Here is a 23,343-nt window from a genome sequence, read left to right on the forward strand (position 1 = left end):
GATTTGCAAATGATCGCATTCTGTTTTTATTTACGTTTTACACAGTGTCCCAACTTTATGGAATTGGGGTTGTGTTAAGAGTTTGAGTCGTATAACAGGCGAGTAAAAGACAAATGGACAAAACGTTAGATCTTAAGTTCACGACTCGCCCTTCCTCGCAGCAGCAGTCGGGATCGCCCTTGGAGTGACGTTATAATCCTGTAGTGACGTAAAACCTCGTGTATAAGTCCAAACGTGCGGGGTTTTAAAGCAGAGCTGCTCTCGAAACCGTGTGAGCATCATGACGCACAGAGCAGTGCCAATGTGTCCAGGAATTTATGCGCATTTCAAGCATGCAGTAATAGCATAGAGATAGCTGTTATACAGTATAGGATATATATGCCTTTGCATTAAAGAGGATGAGGACGACTTGTTCCTGTACCGAGAGCATGAGAGAGTGAAGACCAACACAGAGTTTGTCAAGAGATCACAAGCGCATACAGGAGCTCTTGGTGGGTTGTTTTTTTTTCTTCCTTTTTCAAACCTGGACCGTATTCCGAGTTGGCAGAGAAACAGATATCCTAAAGACGGTTTAAGTCACTTGTCCTTTTTCATTTCGTGATTTGTCCGATGCAGCATCTGAACTTTTCTCTTCGAGCCGATGTTACGACGGTGGCATCGAACAGACTATATTTCTCCTTTCATGTGTAATTACCTTTCACCTTTTCCTTCGTGCACTGCGACAATGCCGCACTGAGTCGGGATGGGGTTTCGGCTGTAACGCGTTTCCGGTGCGCAGACATGCAGCTCGTGCGGGCAGGCTGTGCGCTCGCGGCCGCGGCTTCGGCTCTTCTCCTTCTTCTCTTCTTCCAAGCGCGCGCTCTGCGAGAAGGTAAATCACACTGGCACGCGCAAATATACAAACTACACACTGCACTTTGATCAGTGGTGAACACATCTGGATTAAAGTGTATATTTTCTGGATATAGTTAAACTGGATGAATATTGCATAATTTCTCGTTTTGATATTTGAAGGATTGAATGCAAGGAAAAATTCTGTTCGTTTCATATTGATCATGGGCGATTACAGAACACTGCACTCACTGTAACAATCCTGGCAGGAAACAGGATGGAGATAACGGAGAAGCAACAGCGTTGATGTAAGATGTTTCAGTGTTTAGGTTAGTGAAGATAATGCCAAGGTAAGCATTGTAATTAAATCTATATACATTGCTTGCCGGTGTTAAACCGACACCCTGACACCCCAGAGTGTAAATGACATTCGTACTGAATACATCTGTACGGGACAAGTATGGCCCAGTGAAATGTACATTTTGAAAGATTTAAAGGACTTCAGATAAGGTACAGACCTGTGTAATTGTTGGATCAAACTAAGCCATGACCACTGCATGGAATATTGCCTGTTATTATATGAATTAAAATCATGTTGATAATAGGTCTTGCGGAGGATGATCCAATGGATCCTCTTATTCAGCCCACCCAGCTTAATGAACACTGCATGGCAGCACAGCTGACCCTGAGTTGCCCCTTTCATCATAGTGACTAATGAATGAGTCAGAAAGCTGTATTGGTGATAATGGTGATCAGACCACAGAATGACCACTAACACTGATTTTATCTGCAAGGCATAAGTGAATATACTGTACAGGCTTGTACTGGCTTGCTGCCATGGTAAAGACGCCACATGTAGGCTTATCACAGTAACGGGTCAGTTATTGAATATAATGCTGCAATGCATAGCTCTGACTTTCATAAAATCAGAAAACACAAATGGTGAGTTCCAGCATAGTAATATTTGGCATCTGCCAAAGCACTTCTCATTTTGTTCACGCTGAGTGATGCTGGGTGGTGGAGCTGGCAGGCTTGCTTGCCAAGCTTGGAGTGTAGCTCACATTGTTCAAAGCCCTTATTTATTTATAAAGTCATGCTGGCCAAGTATTTTGGTCACTTTTACACATAAAATTGTTGCCTGTATACTGGCAATTATCTGTAGACTTGTGAAGTAATAAATATCCCTTTGATCAGGGGCCAAACTACATTGTATGCTGTAGATTTGTTGGCCTCACTTGTGGAGTTGTGTGTATGTATTCCCACATTTGGCTGGTAAGTTCTTAAATATAAACCGTATTGCATTTATGGTTAAACCTTGGCACTTAGTTTTCAAAAACAGACATTAGTTCAGGAATTTTCAGAATAATAATTTAATCTAAGATATTAGATTATCTATGAGACATTTGGATGCCTTCTGATTTTTTTTGTGTGACCCATCATGTCACCACACCATGCTCAAATTACCACATTTTAATACACCAAGTAAAGATACATTTAAATGAAAGTAATACAGTGGTGCTTTAAAGTTTGTGAACCCTTTAGAATTTTCTATATTTCTGCATAAACATGGCCTAAAACATCATCAGATTTTCACAAGTCCTAAAAGTAGATAAAGAGAACACAGTTAAACAAATGAGACAAAAATATTATACTTGGTCATTTATTTATTGAGGAAAATGATCCAATATTACATATCTGTGAGTGGCAAAAGTATGTGAACCTCTAGGATTAGCAGTTAATTTGAAGGTGAAATTAGAGTCAGGTGTTTTCAATCAATGGGATTACAATCAAGTGTGAGTGGGCACCCTGTTTTATTTAAAGAACAGGGATCTATCAAAGTCTGATCTTCACAACACATGTTTGTGGAAGTGTATCATGGCATGAACAAAGGAGATTTCTGAGGACCTCAGAAAAAGCGTTGTTGATGCTCATCAGGTTGGAAAAGGTTACAAAACCATCTCTAAAGAGTTTGGACTCCACCAATCCACAGTCAGACAGATTGTGTACAAATGAAGGAAATTCAAGATCATTGTTACCCTCCCCAGGAGTGGTCGATCAACAAAGATCACTCGAAGAGCAAGGCGTGTAATAGTCGGTGAGGTCACAAAGGATCCCAGGGTAACTTCTAAGTACTTGAAGGCCTCTCTCACATTGGCTAATGTTAATGTTCATGAGTCCACCATCAGGAGAACACTGAACAACAATGGTGTGCATGGCAGGGTTGCAAGGAGAAAGCCACTGCTCTCCAAAAAGAACATTGCTGCTCCTCTGCAGTTTGCTAAAGATCACGTGGACAAGCCAGAAGGTTATTGGAAAAATGTTTTGTTGATGGATGAGACCAAAATAGAACTTTTTGGTTTAAATGAGAAGCGTTATGTTTGGAGAAAGGAAAACACTGCATTCCAGCACAAGAACCTTATCCAATCTGTGAAACATGATGGTGGTAGTATCATGGTTTGGGCCTGTTTTGCTGCATCTGGGGCAGGATGGCTTGCCATCATTGGTGGAACAATGAATTCTGAATTATACCAGTGAATTCTAAAGGAAAATGTCAGGACATCTGTCCATGAACTGAATCTCAAGAGAAGGTGGGTCATGCAGCAAGACAGTGACCCTAAGCACACAAGTCGTTCTACCAAAGAATGGTTAAAGAAGAATAAAGTTAATGTTTTGGAATGGCCAAGTCAAAGTCCTGATCTTAATCCAATCGAAATGTTGTGGAAGGACCTGAAACGAGCAATTCATGTGAAGAAACCCACCAATATCCCAGAGTTGAAGCTGTTCTGTATGGAGGAATGGACTAAAATTCCTCCAAGCCGGTGTGCAGGACTGATCAACAGTTCCCGGAAACGTTTAGTTGCAGTTATTGTTGCACAAGGGGGTCACACCAGATACTGAAAGCAAAGGTTCACATACTTTTGCCACTCACAGATATGTAATATTGGATCATTTTCCTCAATAAATAAAAGACCAAGTATAATATTTTTGTCTCATTTGTTTAACTGTGTTCTCTTTATGTACTTTTAGGACTTGTGTGAAAATCTGATGATGTTTTAGGTCATATTTATGCAGAAATATAGAAAATTCTAACGGGTTCACAAACTTTCAAGCAGCACTGTACTTTCTTAAATATGTTAATCATATTGTTGAGGCAATGACTTACATGGCCATGGTAAAATCCTTGACATATCGACATTCTGTATCGTAGGAATACAATAAAAATGTCTTAGCAAGTAAGGTGAAGTGAAGAACATTGACTATCTCCTTACAATGGCACCTGTCAAGAGTTGGGATATATTAGGGAGAAATTAACAAACAGTTTGCAGAGTTGTTTTGCAATGTTCTGGTGGGAAACCCTGGGTCCTGGCCTTCATGCGGATGTTACTTTGAAATGAACCACTGACCTAAATGTTATTACAGACCAAGTACACCCCTTCATGACAACGGTATTCCCTAATGGCAGTGGCTTCTTTCAGCAGGATAATGTAACACAGCCAAACTGCAAAAATAGTTCAGGAATGATTTAATGAACATGACAAAGAGTTCAGAGTGTTGACTTGGCCTCCAGATTTCCCCGATCTTAATCTGATCAAGCATCTGTGGGATGTCCTAGACAAACAAGTCTGATCCATGGAGGCCCTACCTCACAATTTACAGGACTTAAAGGATCTGCTGCTAACATCTTAGTGCCAGCTACCACAGCACACCTTCAAAGGTATTGTAGAGTCCATGCCTTGACAGGTCAGAGCTGTTTTGATGGCACCAAGGGGACCTACACAATATTAGGGATGTGATTTTAATGTTATGGCTGATCAGTGTATTTTTTTTATTTGGCTCCCCATCGTAAAAACTGTCAACTAAAATGCTACACAGTTTATCATACCCAGTACATTTAAATCAGCTCAAAAAGACACCTGATATATTACTTGGTCAATTGTGTAAGTTTTAAAAATAAGAAATTCTTTTGCATTCAGGTTTTTACCATGGGGTAGGACTGATTGAATAGAGCAGAAGACCTGGCAGAAACATAGATGCTTGGTCCAACTGGCTTGGCACTAATGCCAGTGACTGGCTAATGAACGGTGCATGCTTCAGTGAGCAGCTGGCATCTTCATTTCCATCATCAACTAGTCTCACCCATCCCCAGAGAACAGAGAGAAGATGCAGGGAGGATGGGGGATTAAGAGATACTGTTTCTTCACTGCTTAGATTTTTTTGCTCATTTTAAGGCTCTGGCAGATGAAATTCGAAGAATTTTGATGCTTGTTTCCTTATATAAATAAAACACCTCAAGAGATTCAATTGACTATATTGATAAGGATTTATTATCAACACTAAACCTTATGGATTTTTCAGCTGATTAAATGACTGGAGGTTGATTCAACAGGATTATGACTTCTAACAATGTTTCAGAAATAACTGTTAAAAGTCAATAACACACACACACACACACACACACACACACACACACACACACACACACACACACACACACACACACAGAATAATTTGAAACAACATGTTTATTCCAAGCATTAATCTAATGTGTAGCATGACTGCATGATTTGTAATTGCATTGGAATGCTGATATTATATTGGTGCATTCTTCAGTCTCCATTCCTGGTTCCCTGATGGTGGATTCACTTTTCACTCCATCACTTTTCTGACAGAGAGTAAAGGATGGCTTTTGAATTTCAGATCAGGAGAGGTAGCACACTCTCCTCCTCTGAGATGCGTGGTTGGTAGTGCTTTCATTCCTAAAACTCCGGGTTGAGATATGCATTGAAGTATGCAAGAGATTTAGGAAATAGGACTCTGTAAGGTCTCGGACACAGCAAACATTTTACTGTCAAAAAGGCCATTCACTCAGACAGAGATTACTCATCATCCAACTTTAGTAAGCGTATTTAGCATGCCTAAGTGTCATTCTATCAAAGTGTCTTGCACAAGTGTCAAACCAAGGCTAGTGAATTGACTCAGAAAAGGAAACACTTCTTGCAAATTAGTCTGATGCTTGTGTTAAGTTATCCTACCCTAGTTGCAAGAAAGGGTAGAGTACATAGAGTAGTGGGCCCCAGAGAAAGAAAGCAAGAGGCTTGTTGTCTTTGTCTTCAAGGCCAGGCTTGAGCCGAACAAATATGTGAAAGGTATTAAAAGAGGAGTGCTTGAAGTCTGAATTGATTAAACACAGGACCATGCTTCACTGGCAGCATGTTGATGAAGCTCCATGAATGAGTCTATGGACTCCAGCACCCTTTAGGCCCCTGTCATCAGGGCCTATTTTTGTATGAGATTACAGAGAGATGCCAGTGATTTTCAGTATGAAGCTCGATTTTTTTTTACCATCTATGATATTGACAGAAATAGAGAGAAAATAGATTACAGTTGTTTTTTTCTTATGTAATGTTTGAACCAGTGGGGATTTTTACAGAAACTTTGAGACCTTAATGGCTGAGTGATATAAGGTCTTGTCTATATCATGCAATATTCTTCACCCTAGAACAACATCAAAATTATAGCCTCATCAAATATAAAGCCTCATACCCCTGTCTTAACCAAATAATGCAAATGCAGCAACAAATAACTTATGTACAGAAACACAGGCAAATGGTGAAATATTTTACATCCATTCATAGACATTGAAACCTTTTGATAAATGATTCTTCTGCTTCTTATGGGAGCGCTAAGACAGTGACTGATTACATTTTTTTTTAGCTTTTCCAGTATTGCTGGTTATCACAACACCAACTCTGTGTTGGTTACCTCAGCTCAAGTAGCAGTTAGATTGCTTTCTGCTGTTTTTATTAAATTTCAGTATGGATGTCTTGATCCATAAATAGTTTTTGAAGGCCTTATAATTTATCTCTACATTTTCATTTACAAAACTAGCCTGAAAATGTTTAGTCCAGATCTTATATATGTTTCACCCTATCTCTAGATTTAGGAAATAGGTGAAGTGTCACTGCTGCCTCCAAACCTTTGAGATGCTATTTTTACCTGATTGGCAAGTAACCTACTCTATGTTCAAGCATTGTACCGATGCCTGGTTGCAGTTTCTAATCCGTAAGTGGTCAATCCCTTTTGGGGGTTTAATGAAGATTTTGAGCACTGGAAACATGACTTTAGATCAGCTTTAATGTGACACTACTACTACTACTACTAAAAATAAACAAATATTAATATTATATTTGTAATATTAATTAATATTCATTATTAGGCTGATGCAGCAGATTGGCAAATATAACCCAGGACAAGTGGGTTTGAGCACTGGCAGAATGCACAATTATCACTATCATTTTGACTTTAGCAGGGATTGTTAAGAAGCTGCTGCTGGTTTAGGCATTTCTAGATTGAAGACTTCCTGACAGTCTGTTCAGTTGAAATATTCTTTTATCAGTTGCAATAAACTGCACTGCATTTGATTTTTTATTTATTTTTTATTGATTGATATATGTAATCCTACAGATACTGGAGCACTGTAGTACGATGCTGAAATGTGAAGGGCACTCTGAATGTTTTGAGGGGAACAGTACAATCACTTTGAGAACTTTTGGGAGGAAAAGAGGGAAAAGTGTGGGTGGTGGGAGGGGAGAGGTGGTGAGTGAAAAAGAGAAAATCAAATCACTGTTGAAAATGTTCCAGCAATCACTGACGTGCTCAAGCAACTCAGCTGGGTGAAACAGATTGGCGTGAAAGTACTTTCAGATTTTATGATGAGTGGTTTGCAAAAAGGGTTGTCTGGAGAACCCGTTTCAGTTTTTTTTATGGCATCTTTGACAAGCCCTGCAATATTTCTTCTGCTACTTCTGCTTTAAATGTAGCTTGAAATACAGGGTGTAATAAGGGATGCTTTGCATTCTGATGAGTCAGTGAGGCAGAGAAAGAGGGAGGGGAGAGGATGAGAAATATTTGCCTGTGGGTCAGAAGGAGATCTCCGTTTGTCTTTTAGGAATTAAGAAGATTATTTATTTATTATTTTTTAATGATAACCCACATACTTAGCTACTAATATACAGTACCAGTCGAAAGTTTGGACACGCTCATTTATAGATTTTTCTTTCTTTTGACCATTTTCCAGAACAATACTGAAGACATCAAAACTATGAAACAGCACATATGGAACATATATGGAATTATGTAAAAAAACCAAACAAAATAAGGTTCATATTATAGATTCTTCAAAGTAGCCACCATTTACCTTGATGATGCTTTGCATACTACGGGCATTTTTCTTAACCAGCTTCATGAGGTAGTCACCTGGAATGCTTTTCAATTAACAGCTGTGTCTCATCAAAAGTTAATTAATGCAATTTTTTTGTCTTCTTGATGCATTTGAGATCAAACAGTAAATAGTAAATAATAAAAGTACAGTAAATAGCCCTATTCCACAACTGTAGTAATCCATATTATGTCAAGAACCGCTCAACTAAGTAAAGAGAAACAAGAGCCCATTGTTACTTTAAGACATGAAGTATCTTTTAATTAATAAAAATAAAGAAAAATGATTGAATTAGAAGGTGTGTCCAAACTTTTGTCTGGTACTGTATTTGTCCACTTCTCAAAACTCTTATTTCTTTAGAACTGATGTGTGTTCTTGGGATGTGGTAGAACATGATAAGGAAAATTACACTGGGTTAGGGTTATGGCTAACTGTAGAGATGTCAGTAAGTTTACAACAGAACTCTTGCAGAAATCTATGAAATCACTGTTGAGTCAAACATGATTAGTGTTAGCTAATGAAACATCTAGTCTGATTTGTCTGGAACTGATTACCTTGCCCAGGATGGAGTCCACCAGGGGGCGAGGTATTGTTTTCGGTTGGGTTTCTTTGTTTTTTTTGTTAACGATATTACGGAGAAATGGCTGGATCAATCTTCATGAAACTTTCAGGATAGATGGGCATTGGTCTCAAGTAGAACTTCCAACATTTTGAGGGTCATCTGGTCAAGGTCACCAAAAAGGTCAAAATTGTTCTTGTTGTGGCTAATGCCTCATATACAGTTGTGGTCAGAAATTTACATACAGTGACATGAATGTCAGGGCAATATTTGGGCTTTCAGTAATTTCTTTGAACTGTTCTTTTTCTGTGGCAGAATGTACAGCATAGATCTTTAATTTAAAAAATAAAACACTAGAATTTGGTGCAAAGTTTTAATTTTCTTTGGGTTTTCTGAAATCAACAGAGGGTCAAAATTATACATACAGGGTCAAAAATATACATACAGCACACCTAATATTTGGATAAAATGTCTCTTCGCAAGATTCACCCTGACCAAACATTTTTGTTTACCATGAACAAGCTTCTGGCAGAATTCTTGTTGGATATTTCACGACCCTTCATGGTAGAATTGGTAGAGTTTGATTAATTTTTTTTTCTTGGCATGGACTCGACTTATAAGCATGGTCCATATATTTTTAATAGGGTTGAAGTCAGGACTTGTTTTAAGCTTAATGTTAGCCTGCTTTATCCTCCACAACCAGCTCTGATGTGTGTTTGGGTTCATTGTCCTGTTGTAACTCCCAAGTCCCAAGTTGTGTTCAAGTTTCTGATGGTTTATGCTGAAGAATTCTGAGGTAGTCCTCCTTCATTACTCCATCCAGTCTGTGCAATGAACCAGTTCCACTGGCAGCAAAACAGCCCCAGAGCATGATGATCCTACCACCACCACCACCAGTTGATACAGTGTCCCTCTTGTACATGGTGGTCATTGTGGCCAAACAACTCAATCTTTGTCTCATCTGACCATACAGCTATCCTCCAGAAGGCTTTTTCTTTGTCCGTGTGGTCAGCTTCAAACTTTAGTTAAGCTTGAAGGTGTCAGTTTTAGAGCAGGGGGTTATTTCTTGGATAGCAGCTTCTTAGTCCATGGTGATCTGAACTGTAGACAGTGATCCATCAGCTTCCAGTTCATGGCAGGGCTGTGCCATGGTGGTTCCTAGGTTGTTCATCCAAACCAATTTCCTTTCAGCTGAGGGTGACAGTTTGGGTTTTCTTGAAGCAAAGTGGCTTGGCAAAGTGACTACACTTCACAATAACTTGGATACAACTGTCTGACCTGATCTTGGAATTTGCAGTTGTTTAGAAATGGCTCCAAAAGACATTCTGGAGTTGTGTATATCTGCGATCCTCTTTCTCAGATCTGCACTGAGCTCCTTGGACTTTCCCATTTTACTGTGTGTTGGTCAATCCAATAAGTGCTGTAAACAAACCCTTTTTATGAAGGAACAGAGAAGCTACCAGCTGTAGTCAATCATGATCACGAACAGGAAGTTAAGAGGCCTCGGCCATGGCAAGATAAGAAACATTTTGGAAGTTTCAGCACCTCTGAATGAATAATCTAAGTGAGTGTAGGTAAATTTTTGACACTGTATGTATAATCTTGACCCTGTGTTGATTTCAAAAAACCCAAAGAAAATTAAAACTTGTGCATCAAATTCTAGTGGGTGTTTTTTTTATTAAAGATGTATGCTGTACAATCATTCTTTTTTTTTACATTTTATTTATGAGAGTTTTATCATTAAACACACAATATCAGAATGAAGGGTATCTTTCAGGATATAACAACTGTGCTGACACTAAACAAGACAATCAAAAAAAAGACAAAAACAAAGCATACTAAACAAACAAAGAAACAACACCAACAAAAAAGTGCATCCAAATACATTCATACAGGACAGATCAAGATTCAATAAAGGCCTGGTAACATATTGACAGTTTACAAACGGGTCCCAGGTTTTGTAGAATGTCTGAAGGGAACCATTAAGTGTGCATCTGATTTTCTCAAGTCTTATGTTCTGCATCATATTTCTGATCTAGTGACTGTGTGTTGGAGGAGTTGCATCTTTCCATTTAAATAGAATTAATCGTCTCACCAATAAGGAGGAAAAAGCGACCACCTTCTGCAGGTAAGCCGGGAAACTACAATCTTCCTAGTCAGGAATTATACCAAAAATAGCAACTAAAGGGGAGGGCTGAATATCATATCCATATGTCTGAGACATGGTATCAAAAAAGGATAACCAAAAGGGAGCAAGCTTTGAGCATGACCAGAACATATGGTAGATGGTTGGTCTGTTTACATTTGTCACAGATAGGACTTAAGTTCGGGAACATTCTTGCAAGTTTAGCTTTGGAAAAATGTAGCTGATGTAACACTTTAAACTGTATTAAGGCATGCCTTGAACATATAGAGGATGAATGAACCCTGGCGAGGGCCATATCCCAGTCCTCATCAGAGAGTGTGACCCCCATATAATTTTCCCATTGTTCTCGGATATGTGAAATAGAAGGACTATGTCTAGCCATAATGTGAGTGTAAATCATTGAAACTCTACCCTTAGTAATAAAGATAACTTTCAATAGAGAATCCAAACATGTTAAGGGGGGAATACCTGGAAAGATAGCAAATTTTTTACATACAAAATCCCTGACTTGTAAATAATGGAAAAAGTGAGTGTTGTTCAATTGAAATTTCTGAGACAGTTGTTCAAAGCTGGCAAATACATTGTCAATGTACAAATCTCCAGTGCAATGTATACCCTTATTATGCCATGTCTGGAAGCCCTTATTTAACAAAGATGGCTGAAAAAGGTGATTATTCACTATAGGTGAATGTAGGGCGGCACGGTGGTGTAGTGGTTAGCACTGTCGCCTCACAGCAAGAAGGTCTGGGTTCGAGCCCCGTGGCCGGCGAGGGCCTTTCTGTGTGGAGTTTGCATGTTCTCCCCGTGTCCGCGTGGGTTTCCTCCGGGTGCTCCGGTTTCCCCCACAGTCCAAAGACATGCAGGTTAGGTTAACTGGTGACTCTAAATTGACCGTAGATGTGAGTGTGAATGGTTGTCTGTGTCTATGTGTCAGCCCTGTGATGACCTGGCAACTTGTCCAGGGTGTACCCTGCCTTTTGCCCGTAGTCCATAGGCTCCAGCTTGCCTGCGACCCTGTAGAACAGGATAAAGCGGCTAGAGATAATGAGATGAGGTGAATGTATGGAGATCTGTTGAATACCCAAACATTTATTAAATTGTCTCAGAATACGTAGAGATTGGGTCACAATTATGTTCCCTTTGATGTTATTCACTATTGATGGCAGAGATGAACAGAGTAGAGCAGGAAGTGAATGTGGTTTGCTTGTGGCCAGTTCAATCTGAAGCCAAGCTGGGGTAGCGCCATCCAAATCCTTTAACCATAGTGAGACGGCGTTAAGATTTGCCGCCCAGTAATATATGAGCAGAGGTTTGGGAGGGAGAGCCCACCTACAGTTTTTGGTCTTTCCATAAATTCTTTTCTAATGCGCACAGATTTCATCTCATCTCATTATCTCTAGCCGCTTTATCCTTCTACAGGGTCGCAGGCAAGCTGGAGCCTATCCCAGCTGACTACGGGCGAAAGGCGGGGTACACCCTGGACAAGTTGCCAGGTCATCACAGGGCTGACACATAGACACAGACAACCATTCACACTCACATTCACACCTACGGTCAATTTAGAGTCACCAGTTAACCTAACCTGCATGTCTTTGGACTGTGGAGGAAACCGGAGCACCCAGAGGAAACCCACGCGGACACGGGGAGAACATGCAAACTCCGCACAGAAAGGCCCTTGCCGGCCATGGGGCTTGAACCCAGGACCTTCTTGCTGTGAGGCGACAGCGCTAACCACTACACCACCGGCGCACAGATTTATTATTCCAAATAAAGGCAGAGATCATCTGGTTGAATATCTTAAAAAATGATTGTGGTATAAACACAGGTATAGCTTGGAACAAATACAAATATTTAGGCACTATGTTCATCTTTACAGAATTCACTCTCCCAATAAGGGATAATGGTAAAGTAGACCATTGCTTAATATCTTTTTTAGACTGTTCTAGGAGCAGAGTAAAATTATTCTTAAATAAATTTTAAAAGGATTTGGTGACCTTGACCCCCAAATATGTAAATGAGTCCAATGAAAGTTTAAATGGCAGATTGGGAACTTTCTTAGCATGTGTGTTGATAGGAAAATACTCACTTTTATCATAGTTGAGTTTGTACCCTGATATGTTCCCAAAGTCTTTCAGAACACGAAGAACTTCTGGTATGGTAGAAGTGGGGTTGGTTATACATAATAATAGATCATCTGCATAAAGTGAGACAGTGTGTGTTAAACTGCCACGTGTTGTACCTTGGATATTAACATTACTTCTTAGAGCAATAGAAAGCGGCTCTATGGATAAAACAAAAAGCAGTGGACTAAGTGGGTCTCCCTGTTTAGTCCCTCTCTGAAGAGAAAAATAATCAGAGGAGATAGAGTTGGTATGGACTGAAGCAGCTGGGTCAGTATAGATTAGTTTGATTAATTTAACAAATTTAGGTCCAAATCCAAATTGATTCAGGGTATGGAAAAGGTATTCCCATTAGGGATGAGCGAGTACAGCATTATCTGTATCTGTTAACCATATGAATTATCTGTATCCGTATCCGTACTCGGAGTGGGTGGGATTTAACCCGGAAGTGGGTCTGGTTGTCTTGAAATGGGTGGGGCTTTAACCAGTATGTTATTTTAAGCATGCAATTGATATGGGTTGATCAGAAATTGTTATATTTATTGCTGATTAGAAAACTATTTACAGGACAGCATCAGCATTGAGCTTCAGATCAATGGTTTTGATCACGATAGCAAATGAACTATTTACAGAACAACTTTTGCAACAATGAATACAACACATGTGGTTGCAATTATGAAATGAAATGTAATGAACAAGAGTTTTCATACTCAACATAACTTTCTTTTTTTAACTTTTAATTTTTTTATGATCAGTGCGATTTTTTTTTGGTTCTTTTTTATTTTTTTTATTTCCACACCAGGTGTGTGTGAGTGTGTGTGTGTGTAGCTTAATTTGTAATATTATTTATACCACTACTACCTAGAAAGTGTCAGACACTCAGTGCGTGAAGTAAAATAAAACTGGTTAGAGCCAACTGACAGTTTAAAAAAAAACAACCTCTGACAACCGGCAGAGAGAGAGAGTGTGTAGCTTAATTTGTAATACTTATACCACTACTACCTTTATTTTTACATGAATTACAGCAAGAAAGTGTCAGACACGCAATGCATGAAGTAAAAAAAACTGTTTTTAACCGATGGTTAAAAAAAGAAAAAAAAATCTCCGACAGGCAGAGACGCAACGCGAGTCGCTTTCTACCAAGCACCACGTCTGAACGAACCCACGTTTACCTGAACTCTACTGGTTATAAGTAAGTACAAACTGAAATAAAAACAAACTTGAAGCTGAAGAAACCCGAAACGTTAACGGAAAAGCCCCACGAACCTGAGTGACTGAGGGAGAGACAGAGAGCTGTTCTCTGTGTGAATGAGCAGAGCGGTGTGTGTAAGGGAGGGGTGCTGTGACGCTGTGTGAGGATTTTCATTCAGTCCGAGCACAGATATTGACTCGTATTACTCGTATAATACTCGTACTCGGCAAAAGTGCTTTATCCGTACCGGATACTCGTTTCAGCCGAGTATCCGGCTCAACTCTAATTCCCACCCGACCCTATCAAATGCCTTTTCCGCATCGAGTGATATGACTGATTCTGGAGATGAGGTGTCAGATTTTGTATAAATTAAGTTAAACAGTCAAATTAAAATAAGACTGCCTGCCCTGCACAAATCCAGTCTGGTCATCAGAAATTATATGGGGAAGTACTCGCTCAAGGCAAAGTGCAAGAGCTTTTGAAAAAACTTTACCATCACAGTTTGTCGGACTGATTGGTCTATAGGATGAAATGTCAAGTGGGTCTTTATTTTTCTTTAACAGCAGTGTAATAGATGCCTGTCAGAGTGCGGGTGGGAGAATATTATTTTCCACTGCTTCTTTATAAACTGACAGAAGAATAGGGGCCAGTTGATCTTTACATTTTTTATAAAATTCAGTGGGAAACCCATTTGGGCCTGGGGCTTTCCCACTCTGAAGGCCCATTATTGAACAGGTGATTTCCTCTATTGTAAGAGGTTGTTCTAAATCCCTCTTGATACCAGAGGCAATTGTAGGAATTCTGAATTTAGAAAAAAAAGTGTCAAATTGGTGTTGGTCTGGTTTCAAATCCGAAGAATATAGCTTGGAGTAGAACTCTTTAAAGTGATTATTAATATTTTGATGATCTTCACTTAATGAGCCATCAGATAATCTAATCTGTGGAACGATGTGAGAAGCAGTTTTTTGACAAAGTTGACTGGCCAGTAATTTGGAGGGTTTATCCCCCTTTTCATAAGCCTCTCCACCTGGGAAGTGGCTAAGAGATCAGCTTCAGCCTGTAACCCTATTCTCTGTTTAATCAAGTCAGAGGTTGGAGATGAGGATAAGAGACTATCTACTGCCTTGATCCTGGAAGACACATCCTCAACCTTGTTATGGTGGACTTTCCTAGCATGTGTACTATAAGTGATTATCTGCCCTCTAAGATAAGACTTGAGAGCTTCCCATAGAGTTGAAAAAGCCATGCCATCAGTTGCATTCATCTCCAAATAAAAATCTATATGTCTTGAAATAAACTGCACAAAGTCAGAGTCAGCAAGCAGAAGGGGATCAAGCCGCCATGTCTGTTTTGTTCTCTGAGTTGGAATTTTTAAAGACATACCTACAGGAGCATGGTCGGAGATCATAATCGAATTGTATGTACAGTGTGTTATCACATTTAGCAGGAAAGGATCAACCAGAAAGAAATCTATTCTAGAAAATGAGTTGTGAACATTAGAGAAGAAAGAATACTCTCTCTGTACAATCATTCTGCCACAGAAAAAGAACAGTTCAAAGAAATTACTGAAAGCCCAAATATTACCATGACATTAATATCCAAGATGACATTCATGTCACTGTATGTAAACTTCTGACCACAACTGTAGAGGCAGTAGCCACTATGTCATCGTGCTGTAAGAATGTAAGAGTGTAACAGTCGTGCACTGCGCATATGCATACACATGTTCCGATTAAAATGGCTGGTGAGTGTATACAATTTGGTTCACCATTCGAAATAAATGGACTAGACTAAAGAAATCGCTTTCAGACAATGTTTATGCTTATTACAGAGGGAAAGTGCATTCCACTGAGCTTTAGCGCCGGGCCGTTTCCGGGAAATAAGAGTTTGAGTCATGGCGACAGCGTGTGTATATCAGCCTCAGTTCGGAGGTTTCACTTTCGAAAACTAAGAGGTGTAAGAGTAGAATAGTATAAAGTACACTTGGTATATTTTACTTCTGTGATTTTTAAATTGTTCATTTGTGGATTACGCTCCATTTTTGTGGTTACTGCCTCATAGAGTAAATACAGTATATATGCTATATTTACTGTATGGACATGGTATCAGAAAACAATTTTATTTATAAGCAGTAGCCACATGTACCCATAGGATACCTATTTTTTTTTTTTTTACGATATCTTCCTTCATATTCATTATGAGTGCTACCAGGTGAGGTTTGTTTTGCCTGGCAACACTTGTTCTTTTTGTGATTTGTTTTTGCATATTTTTCTATCTGGCAAAATGTATTGGATTAGCAGATGATTCAAGCAGCAATATCTATGATTGGTTTAGACCCCTTGATTTTCTGCTTTTTTGCATTATAGTCTAGTTCAGTGGAATATTGAAAGGTGTTTGATTTGCAGAAAGTGAGCAAAACTTTCATAAATCTATCAATTTATTCCTAATCATGCATGCCATTCCTAACGTAACCTAACCAGCCATAAATAACAAGGTCATGAATAATTTATCTCAGCAGAATGGAACACCACAACTTTTAAATTAACTTAATTCTGAATGTAATTATTAAAAAAAAAAGGATATAACATTTACCATGCTTTTTGTCTTCTTAATGCAGGTCAGCTGGCAGCAGGCACATGTGAAATAGTCACACTAAACCGAGACAGCAGTCAGCCAAGGAGGACCATTGCACGGCAGACAGCCAGGTGTGCCTGCAGGAAAGGCCAGATTGCCGGCACAACCAGAGCCAACCCGGCGTGTGTAGACGGTAAGAGCCAGGCGGCATTCATCCAAGCATTGGTGCCACTGTATCCGAGCCCACTAGAGCACACCAGAGTAGCGTCTGATCCTGGAGATTATGCTGTCTGCTCACCAAAAGGCTGTGTGAAGCATTCCTCATAGGATTATGACTATTGCTATGAGTTTCATCACTGTCTCTTCTTGAACTGAGGCCACCTTTACAGGATTTCAGTCAAGGTGCTAGCTGCTTGGGAAACCAGGATTTTGTGGGGATGGGATTTAGATTGTGATCCGAAGGGCTTGTACTCCTTAGTATGTCTTTTAGATATCAAATTTGGACAAATTAAACGCAACACAAATTTTTGTTTTTAAATTGCTATTCATGTTTTTAGAGTTGTCTTATTACTCCTACACAGATCACATTTCATAGAGATAATCTCATTAATCACACATTTTTCTTAGGCGCAATTTCATTCATCTGGTTTCTTCTGTGTCTCACAACATGACAGGGTGAAGCTGGGTAAGAGGGGATGAGTAGGCACGATTGTCAGACAACCACAGTAGCTAGCAGCCCAATTACTGGCTTTGTGATCTCCACACTGGATTAAATGATAGTTCTTCAGAGTGACTGAACCAAGTATTCTGTTTATCTGTGTGTCCTTTGACTCCTTCCCATCCTTGTGAAAAGTCAGGTAATCAGAAGGACTTTGAAGTCAAAGGAAGCAAAGATACCTCTGCCTGCCATTGTGCCAGACCTTTCTGACAGATTCAGTCAAGCGATTGCTGCCAGCATGTAAACACGCCTTGCTGTTGAAAAGTGAGCCATTTTTCAGTCACACACGAAGGGAGTACGATAGGAACACTAAAGGCCCTCAGTATCACCAGAGCACAGTTAAAAAGATGATGCTTAGGACAACAAACACAAATACTGCCAAAGGCCAACTTATATTATCTTTGGTTCAGTAGCATCCTGTGAAATGCATTAACATTAATAATACCCTTCACTTTTAGGCATTTAATATACTTTGAAATATAGTGTTGATATTATTTAGCTAAGGGGCATAGCCAACATGAAAATAAACTTTTTTCTTTTGCTATTTTGACAAAAATAAAATATACAGTCAAAGATAATCTAAAAATAAAGCAGAGATATACAGGACATTATTAGTCATAAACTGTATTTGGTAGTTCGAGCACAGTTCCTAGGTAATTACATGATACAGTGTCTTTTTTTATGTAGCTGCCACTGTTGGGCCCTTGAGCAAGGCCCTTAACCCTCTCTGCTCTAGTGATGCTGTACCATGACTGACCCTGCATTCTATCCCCAACTTTCTAGCAAGCTGGGATATGCAAAGAAAAGAAGTTCACTGTGCTATAATGTATATGTGACAAATAAAGTCTTCTTCCATTCCTTATATGGAGTAATGACAATATTTAGATCATTTAATTACGAGCACAGAGTATCTTACGTGAACATTTTGTCTGCTACTCCAAAATTTGCATTGCCACCGTTCGAAAAATCTCAAATTATTTTATACACAATCATTGGATATGAGAAATTGTGCACTCTGATTGGCTACTCGACTACTAGGATATCAGCTCATATACCGTGAGTAGAGAAAAACAAAATGGTGGAGTGTGTTGCTGAACCAACCGAGGACGAAATATAAAACTACTCAAAAACAAAACCCCAAAACATACAAAAAAAAAATCAACAAAATATAGAATAAAAGTATTTGATAGTAAGAACATATCTTTTTTTTATTTTTCAAGAAATATTATTATAGCATTTTTCACAAATTGCTACTGCTATTTTGCTGGGTTTTTTTTACATTCTAAGCGGAAATTATTTTGTTGGATGTTTTTTATAAAGTTTTTATTTATTGAATTTGCAAAAAATACAAATAAAAATGCTCTGTTTCTCAAAATCCAGTGAATGTGGATAGAATAAAATAGTTATTCCACTCAATCTCATTGTACATGGCTTATAGCCAACTCGGTGCTACGCACCAAGTTGGCTATGAGCTAATGTACGACTCGATTTCATGGAATAACTGTTAATTAGACCTACCAAAATGCATAGATGGAGTTTGTCCTCAAACTTGCAAGAGAATCATGTTTACTCACCAGTAACTTAAAAAAAAAAAAAATCGGTCAGATGGGAATGTTCAAGATTCTGAAAGCTCTGTCCACGACCCATGGGGTATCAGATTGACTTAATAACAGAGTGGCTTAATTTGTATCCTGATTTTTTTTCCTGAACCTATTTACAAAAACAGCCTTAGGCTACATCCACACGACAACGGCAACGAGATTTTTTTTTTTAAATATCGCGTCCACATGGGCAACGGATCAATAAAATATCAGGTACATATGGCAACGCAACGCTTGCTGAAAACGATGCAATACACATGCCACACCTCTACGTGCGCTGTAAGACGGTCCCATCGGAGACACTAGAACAATAGAAGAAGTAGACGCATGCGCATAAACCCCTTCTTCTGTAGCATCAGCCACAAAGTTTTGATTATTAATCAGTAGCGTAAAATAGTATCTATTGTCTAAGACACTTATTTATATTTCATATTAAAACGTCTATGTAAATTAATACATAGAAAGCCTGGCCAGGCGCTGAATGTTCTTCTGCCTTCACTTTAAGAGAAATTCAGGGCGAGCATGAGCCTAGGTTCTTCCCTGTCACTCACCCTGTCACTGTCACATGCACACACCTTCTCACTCCCTATCCTATGGATATAGTCCCTTTAAATCATGTGCTCGTTTTTTGAATGGAGATGCGGAAAGAGGAATGAATGGGGGTAGATGGAGAGAGAGAGGAATGAACGGGGGTAGATGGAAGCCGATACGCCAACATTCTGAGATCCTCCAGAATTCTTTAATGGTCCGGAATAAATTGAATGCTACACGTTGATGGATTACTTTGTTCTTCTACGCCCTTTTTGAGGAATGTATTGTCAGACTTAAACCAACATCTGAAGAGGTGAGATCGCTCCTTTTTTTTCCCTATTTTTGCTGGCGGGATTGTCATGTGGTTGTGATGTCATCGTAAACAAATCCGTTCTACTCATCCAGACGACTTCGCAACGGCGCCGTTGCCAGATTTTTCCACTCTGGAACCTGTTCTCAAAAGATTTCATTTTGGGGCACCCAAAACGCCGGTGCTGTGTGGACGCCAGGCCGAAACGATAAACAATTTTATCAGATTCACCTGAATCCATTGCCGTGTGGACAGGGCCTTAGAGTTCCTTATGATGTCTCAGCTTCATAGTTGCTTGATGTATCAGCATTTACAGCTTTTCAGCAGGAAGACTACTTGGCTGGTCCAAACAAATTGGCTTTTACAGTGAGAATGCATGCCGTACAACAAACCCATCTCTGCCTTGATAAAGTATTTGCAGGTGTTAAGGCCTGCTGCACATACAATACTACTGAATGTTTACTGAAGGTAATACACTGTGCAGATTATCTAATTAGACTTCACAGAGTTGCAAGAAATGTCTTACAGATGCTTAGAAGTACTATATTTTGCCTCAATAACTCTAGCACTGCACTTCCAGTAAGTGAAAATAAGGGCAGATATAATTGGTTGGTTTCAGAACAACAGTCTGTTCTTTTTTATCAGATCTGAAATACAGAGAAAGATAAAATGTGATGTCAAGCTTCATTAAATTCTAAAGGACATTACTTTCTCACACCCACCTCGTCAAAACACGAGTAATATATCTCCATATTAAGTACAGAATTTAACAAGGCTGTAGCGCTCCTGTTCAGTGTGGTTTGATTAGTACACTTGTGATGTTTTAGTTGTTTAAAGCCACAACCTTGCAACGGTGTTGTAGGTTAATTAAAAAGACAGCAAAATACAGGTCATTCTGCCCTTAGACATGTTCAACAGAGTTTTTCATTTCACTGAAATTCAGCCACAGATTATATTACTCTGAAGAGAAGGATTGGGTCACTTTCATTAGTCTGCTGAGATCTGTTAGTCATAAATTACAGTCACAGACATGAGCAAACATCATGACAATTTTGCAGATATATATTTAATTGGAACAATGCTCCCTAGATGGACACAACATGGGCAAACTTGCCCATGTGCAAACCACATGAGTAAATGCTATTAAGTAAATGGAACATTTCTTTTGAAGCATTTCCTGTTGATAAAATGTTCTCTCTTGGAATAATATATAGTGTAAATAATACACTGGCCAAAAGCATGTGCACATCTGACCATCACACCCACAGGCTCCTCTTGAACATCCCATTCCAAAACCATGAACATTAATTTGCAATTAGTCCCAACTTTGCAGCTATAAAAGCCTCCAGTCGTCTGGAAAGGTTTTCCCCGAGATTGTGAAATGTGGCCGTCAGGACATGTGCTCATTCAGCCACAAGAGCTTTCGTGAGGATAGATATTGTTGTCAGCTGAGAAGACCTGGCATGCAGGTTGTCTTTTCAGTCCATCCCAAAGATGTTCAGTGGGGTTGAGGTCAGGGCTCTATGAGGATACTTGAGTTCTTCCACTCCAAAGTTGGAAAACCATGCCTTAATGCCTTGCTTTGTGCACAGGGACATTGTCATGCTGGAAGAGTTTCGGCTCCTTTATGCCAATGAAGGGAAATCTTAATTCTATAACATGCAAAGACATTCTAGACAACTGTGTGCTTCCAACATTGTGTGCAGTTTGTGGATGGCCCAAATACAGTGGTGCTTGAAAGTTTGTGAACCCTTTAGAATTTTCTATATTTCTGCATAAATATGACCTAAAGCATCATCAGATTTTCACACAAGTCCTAAAAGTAGATAAAGAGAACCCAGTTAAACAAATGAGAGAAAAATATTTGGTCATTTATTTATTGAGGAAAATGATCCAATATTACATATCTGTGAGTGGCAAAAATATGTGAACCTTTGCTTTCAGTATCTGGTGTGACCCCCTTGTGCAGCAATAACTGCAGCTAAACATTTCCGGTAACTGTTGATCAGTCCTGCACACTGGCTTGGAGGAATTTTAGCCCATTCCTCCATACAGAACAGCTTCAACTCTGGGATGTTGGTGGGTTTCCTCACATGAACTGCTCGCTTCAGGTCCTTCCACAACATTTTGATTGGATTAAGGTCAGGACATTGACTTGGCCATTCCAAAACATTAACTTTATTCTTCTTTAACCATTCTTTGGTAGAACGACTTGTGTGCTTAGGGTCGTTGTCTTGCTGCATGACCCACATTCTCTTGAGATTCAGTTCATGGACACCTGTCCTGACATTTTCCTTTAGAATTCACTGGTAGAATTCAGAATTCATTGTTCCATCAATGATGTCAAGCCTTCCTGGGCCAGATGCAGCAAAAAAGGCCCAAACCATGATACTACCACCACCATGTTTCACAGATGGGATAAGGTTCTTATGCTGGAATGCAGTGTTTTCCTTTCTCCAAACATAACACTTCTCATTTAAACCAAAAAGTCCTATTTTGGTCTCATCCGTCGACAAAACATTTTTCCAATAGCCTTCTGGCTTGTCCACGTGATCTTTAGCAAACTGCAGATTAGCAACAGTGTTCTTTTTGGAGAGCAGTGGCTTTCTCCATGCAACCCTGCCATGCACACCATTGTTGTTCAGTGTTCTCCTGATGGTGGACTCATGAACATTAAAGTGCATATCACAGGTAAATTCAGGAGCAAGATCAATGTAATTCTCCTATTTTATATTAAACTTTGGTCAAATATCTGTCACATTTTGCATTTTGTGCATTTTTTTTACCTTGTGCAATACCAGAAAAATTCAGTTGAAATCAAGCCATTTGAGGCGAATTGGTCCGCATCTGAAAAAATTTGGATTGGATTTGGAAACATTGATTTTCGTGACGTCACGTGCAGGATACTGCCCTCTGAATCCTACGTCGGCGCTGGTTTGTTTATGAGAAAACGACCTGGTGGTTTTCTGTGAACTTCTTCAACATTATCATGTAATTATTAAAATGGTTAACAGATGTATCGTAGGAGTGTGTAGCAACACCAATCTTGATGGGATTAGTACTCATTGTTTTCCAAAAGACCGGACAATGAGAGAGAAATGGGAGTGCTTGGTCTACACAGGCTGTGCACTGAAACTGTGCAAGCTTGTGCAGCCTACTGGCGCTTCCGCAGGTAACATCACGAATCTGGCTCCAGACTCCCGTGGGATTTTTCCAGACGCGTTTTGTTATTTTATTTTTTTCTGCTGTAGACAGATGGCCTTATGCAAACTTACCCTTCTGGAGGGGTGTGTAAAGGGACATACTTTCATATAAAAAACCCTGAAATTGGTCCAGAATATGCACTTTAAAATTAGCCAAGGTGAGAGAGGCCTTCAGTTGCTTAGAAGTTACCCTGGGGTCCTTTGTGACCTCGCTGACTATTACATGCCTTGCTCTTGGAGTGATCTTTGTTCGTCAACCACTTGTGGGGAGGGTAACAATGGTCCTGAATTTTCTCCATTTGTACACAATCTATCTGACAGTGGATTGGTGGAGTCCAA

General features: G+C 39.4%; 1 protein-coding gene across 1 annotated transcript in view; it reads left to right on the forward strand.

Annotated features, from left to right (window-relative positions):
* The first annotated feature begins 780 nt into the window (after positions 1-780).
* Positions 781-23,343, forward strand: part of tafa5b (TAFA chemokine like family member 5b) — a 43,660-nt gene continuing 21,097 nt past the window's right edge. The window contains exons 1-2 of the mRNA XM_060908989.1: positions 781-871; positions 16,685-16,834. Coding sequence (XP_060764972.1) covers positions 781-871; positions 16,685-16,834 — 241 coding nt within the window. The remainder of the gene's footprint in view (positions 872-16,684; positions 16,835-23,343) is intronic.

This window comes from Neoarius graeffei, chromosome 2 (assembly GCF_027579695.1).
Source record: "Neoarius graeffei isolate fNeoGra1 chromosome 2, fNeoGra1.pri, whole genome shotgun sequence".
Lineage (NCBI taxonomy): Eukaryota > Metazoa > Chordata > Actinopteri > Siluriformes > Ariidae > Neoarius > Neoarius graeffei.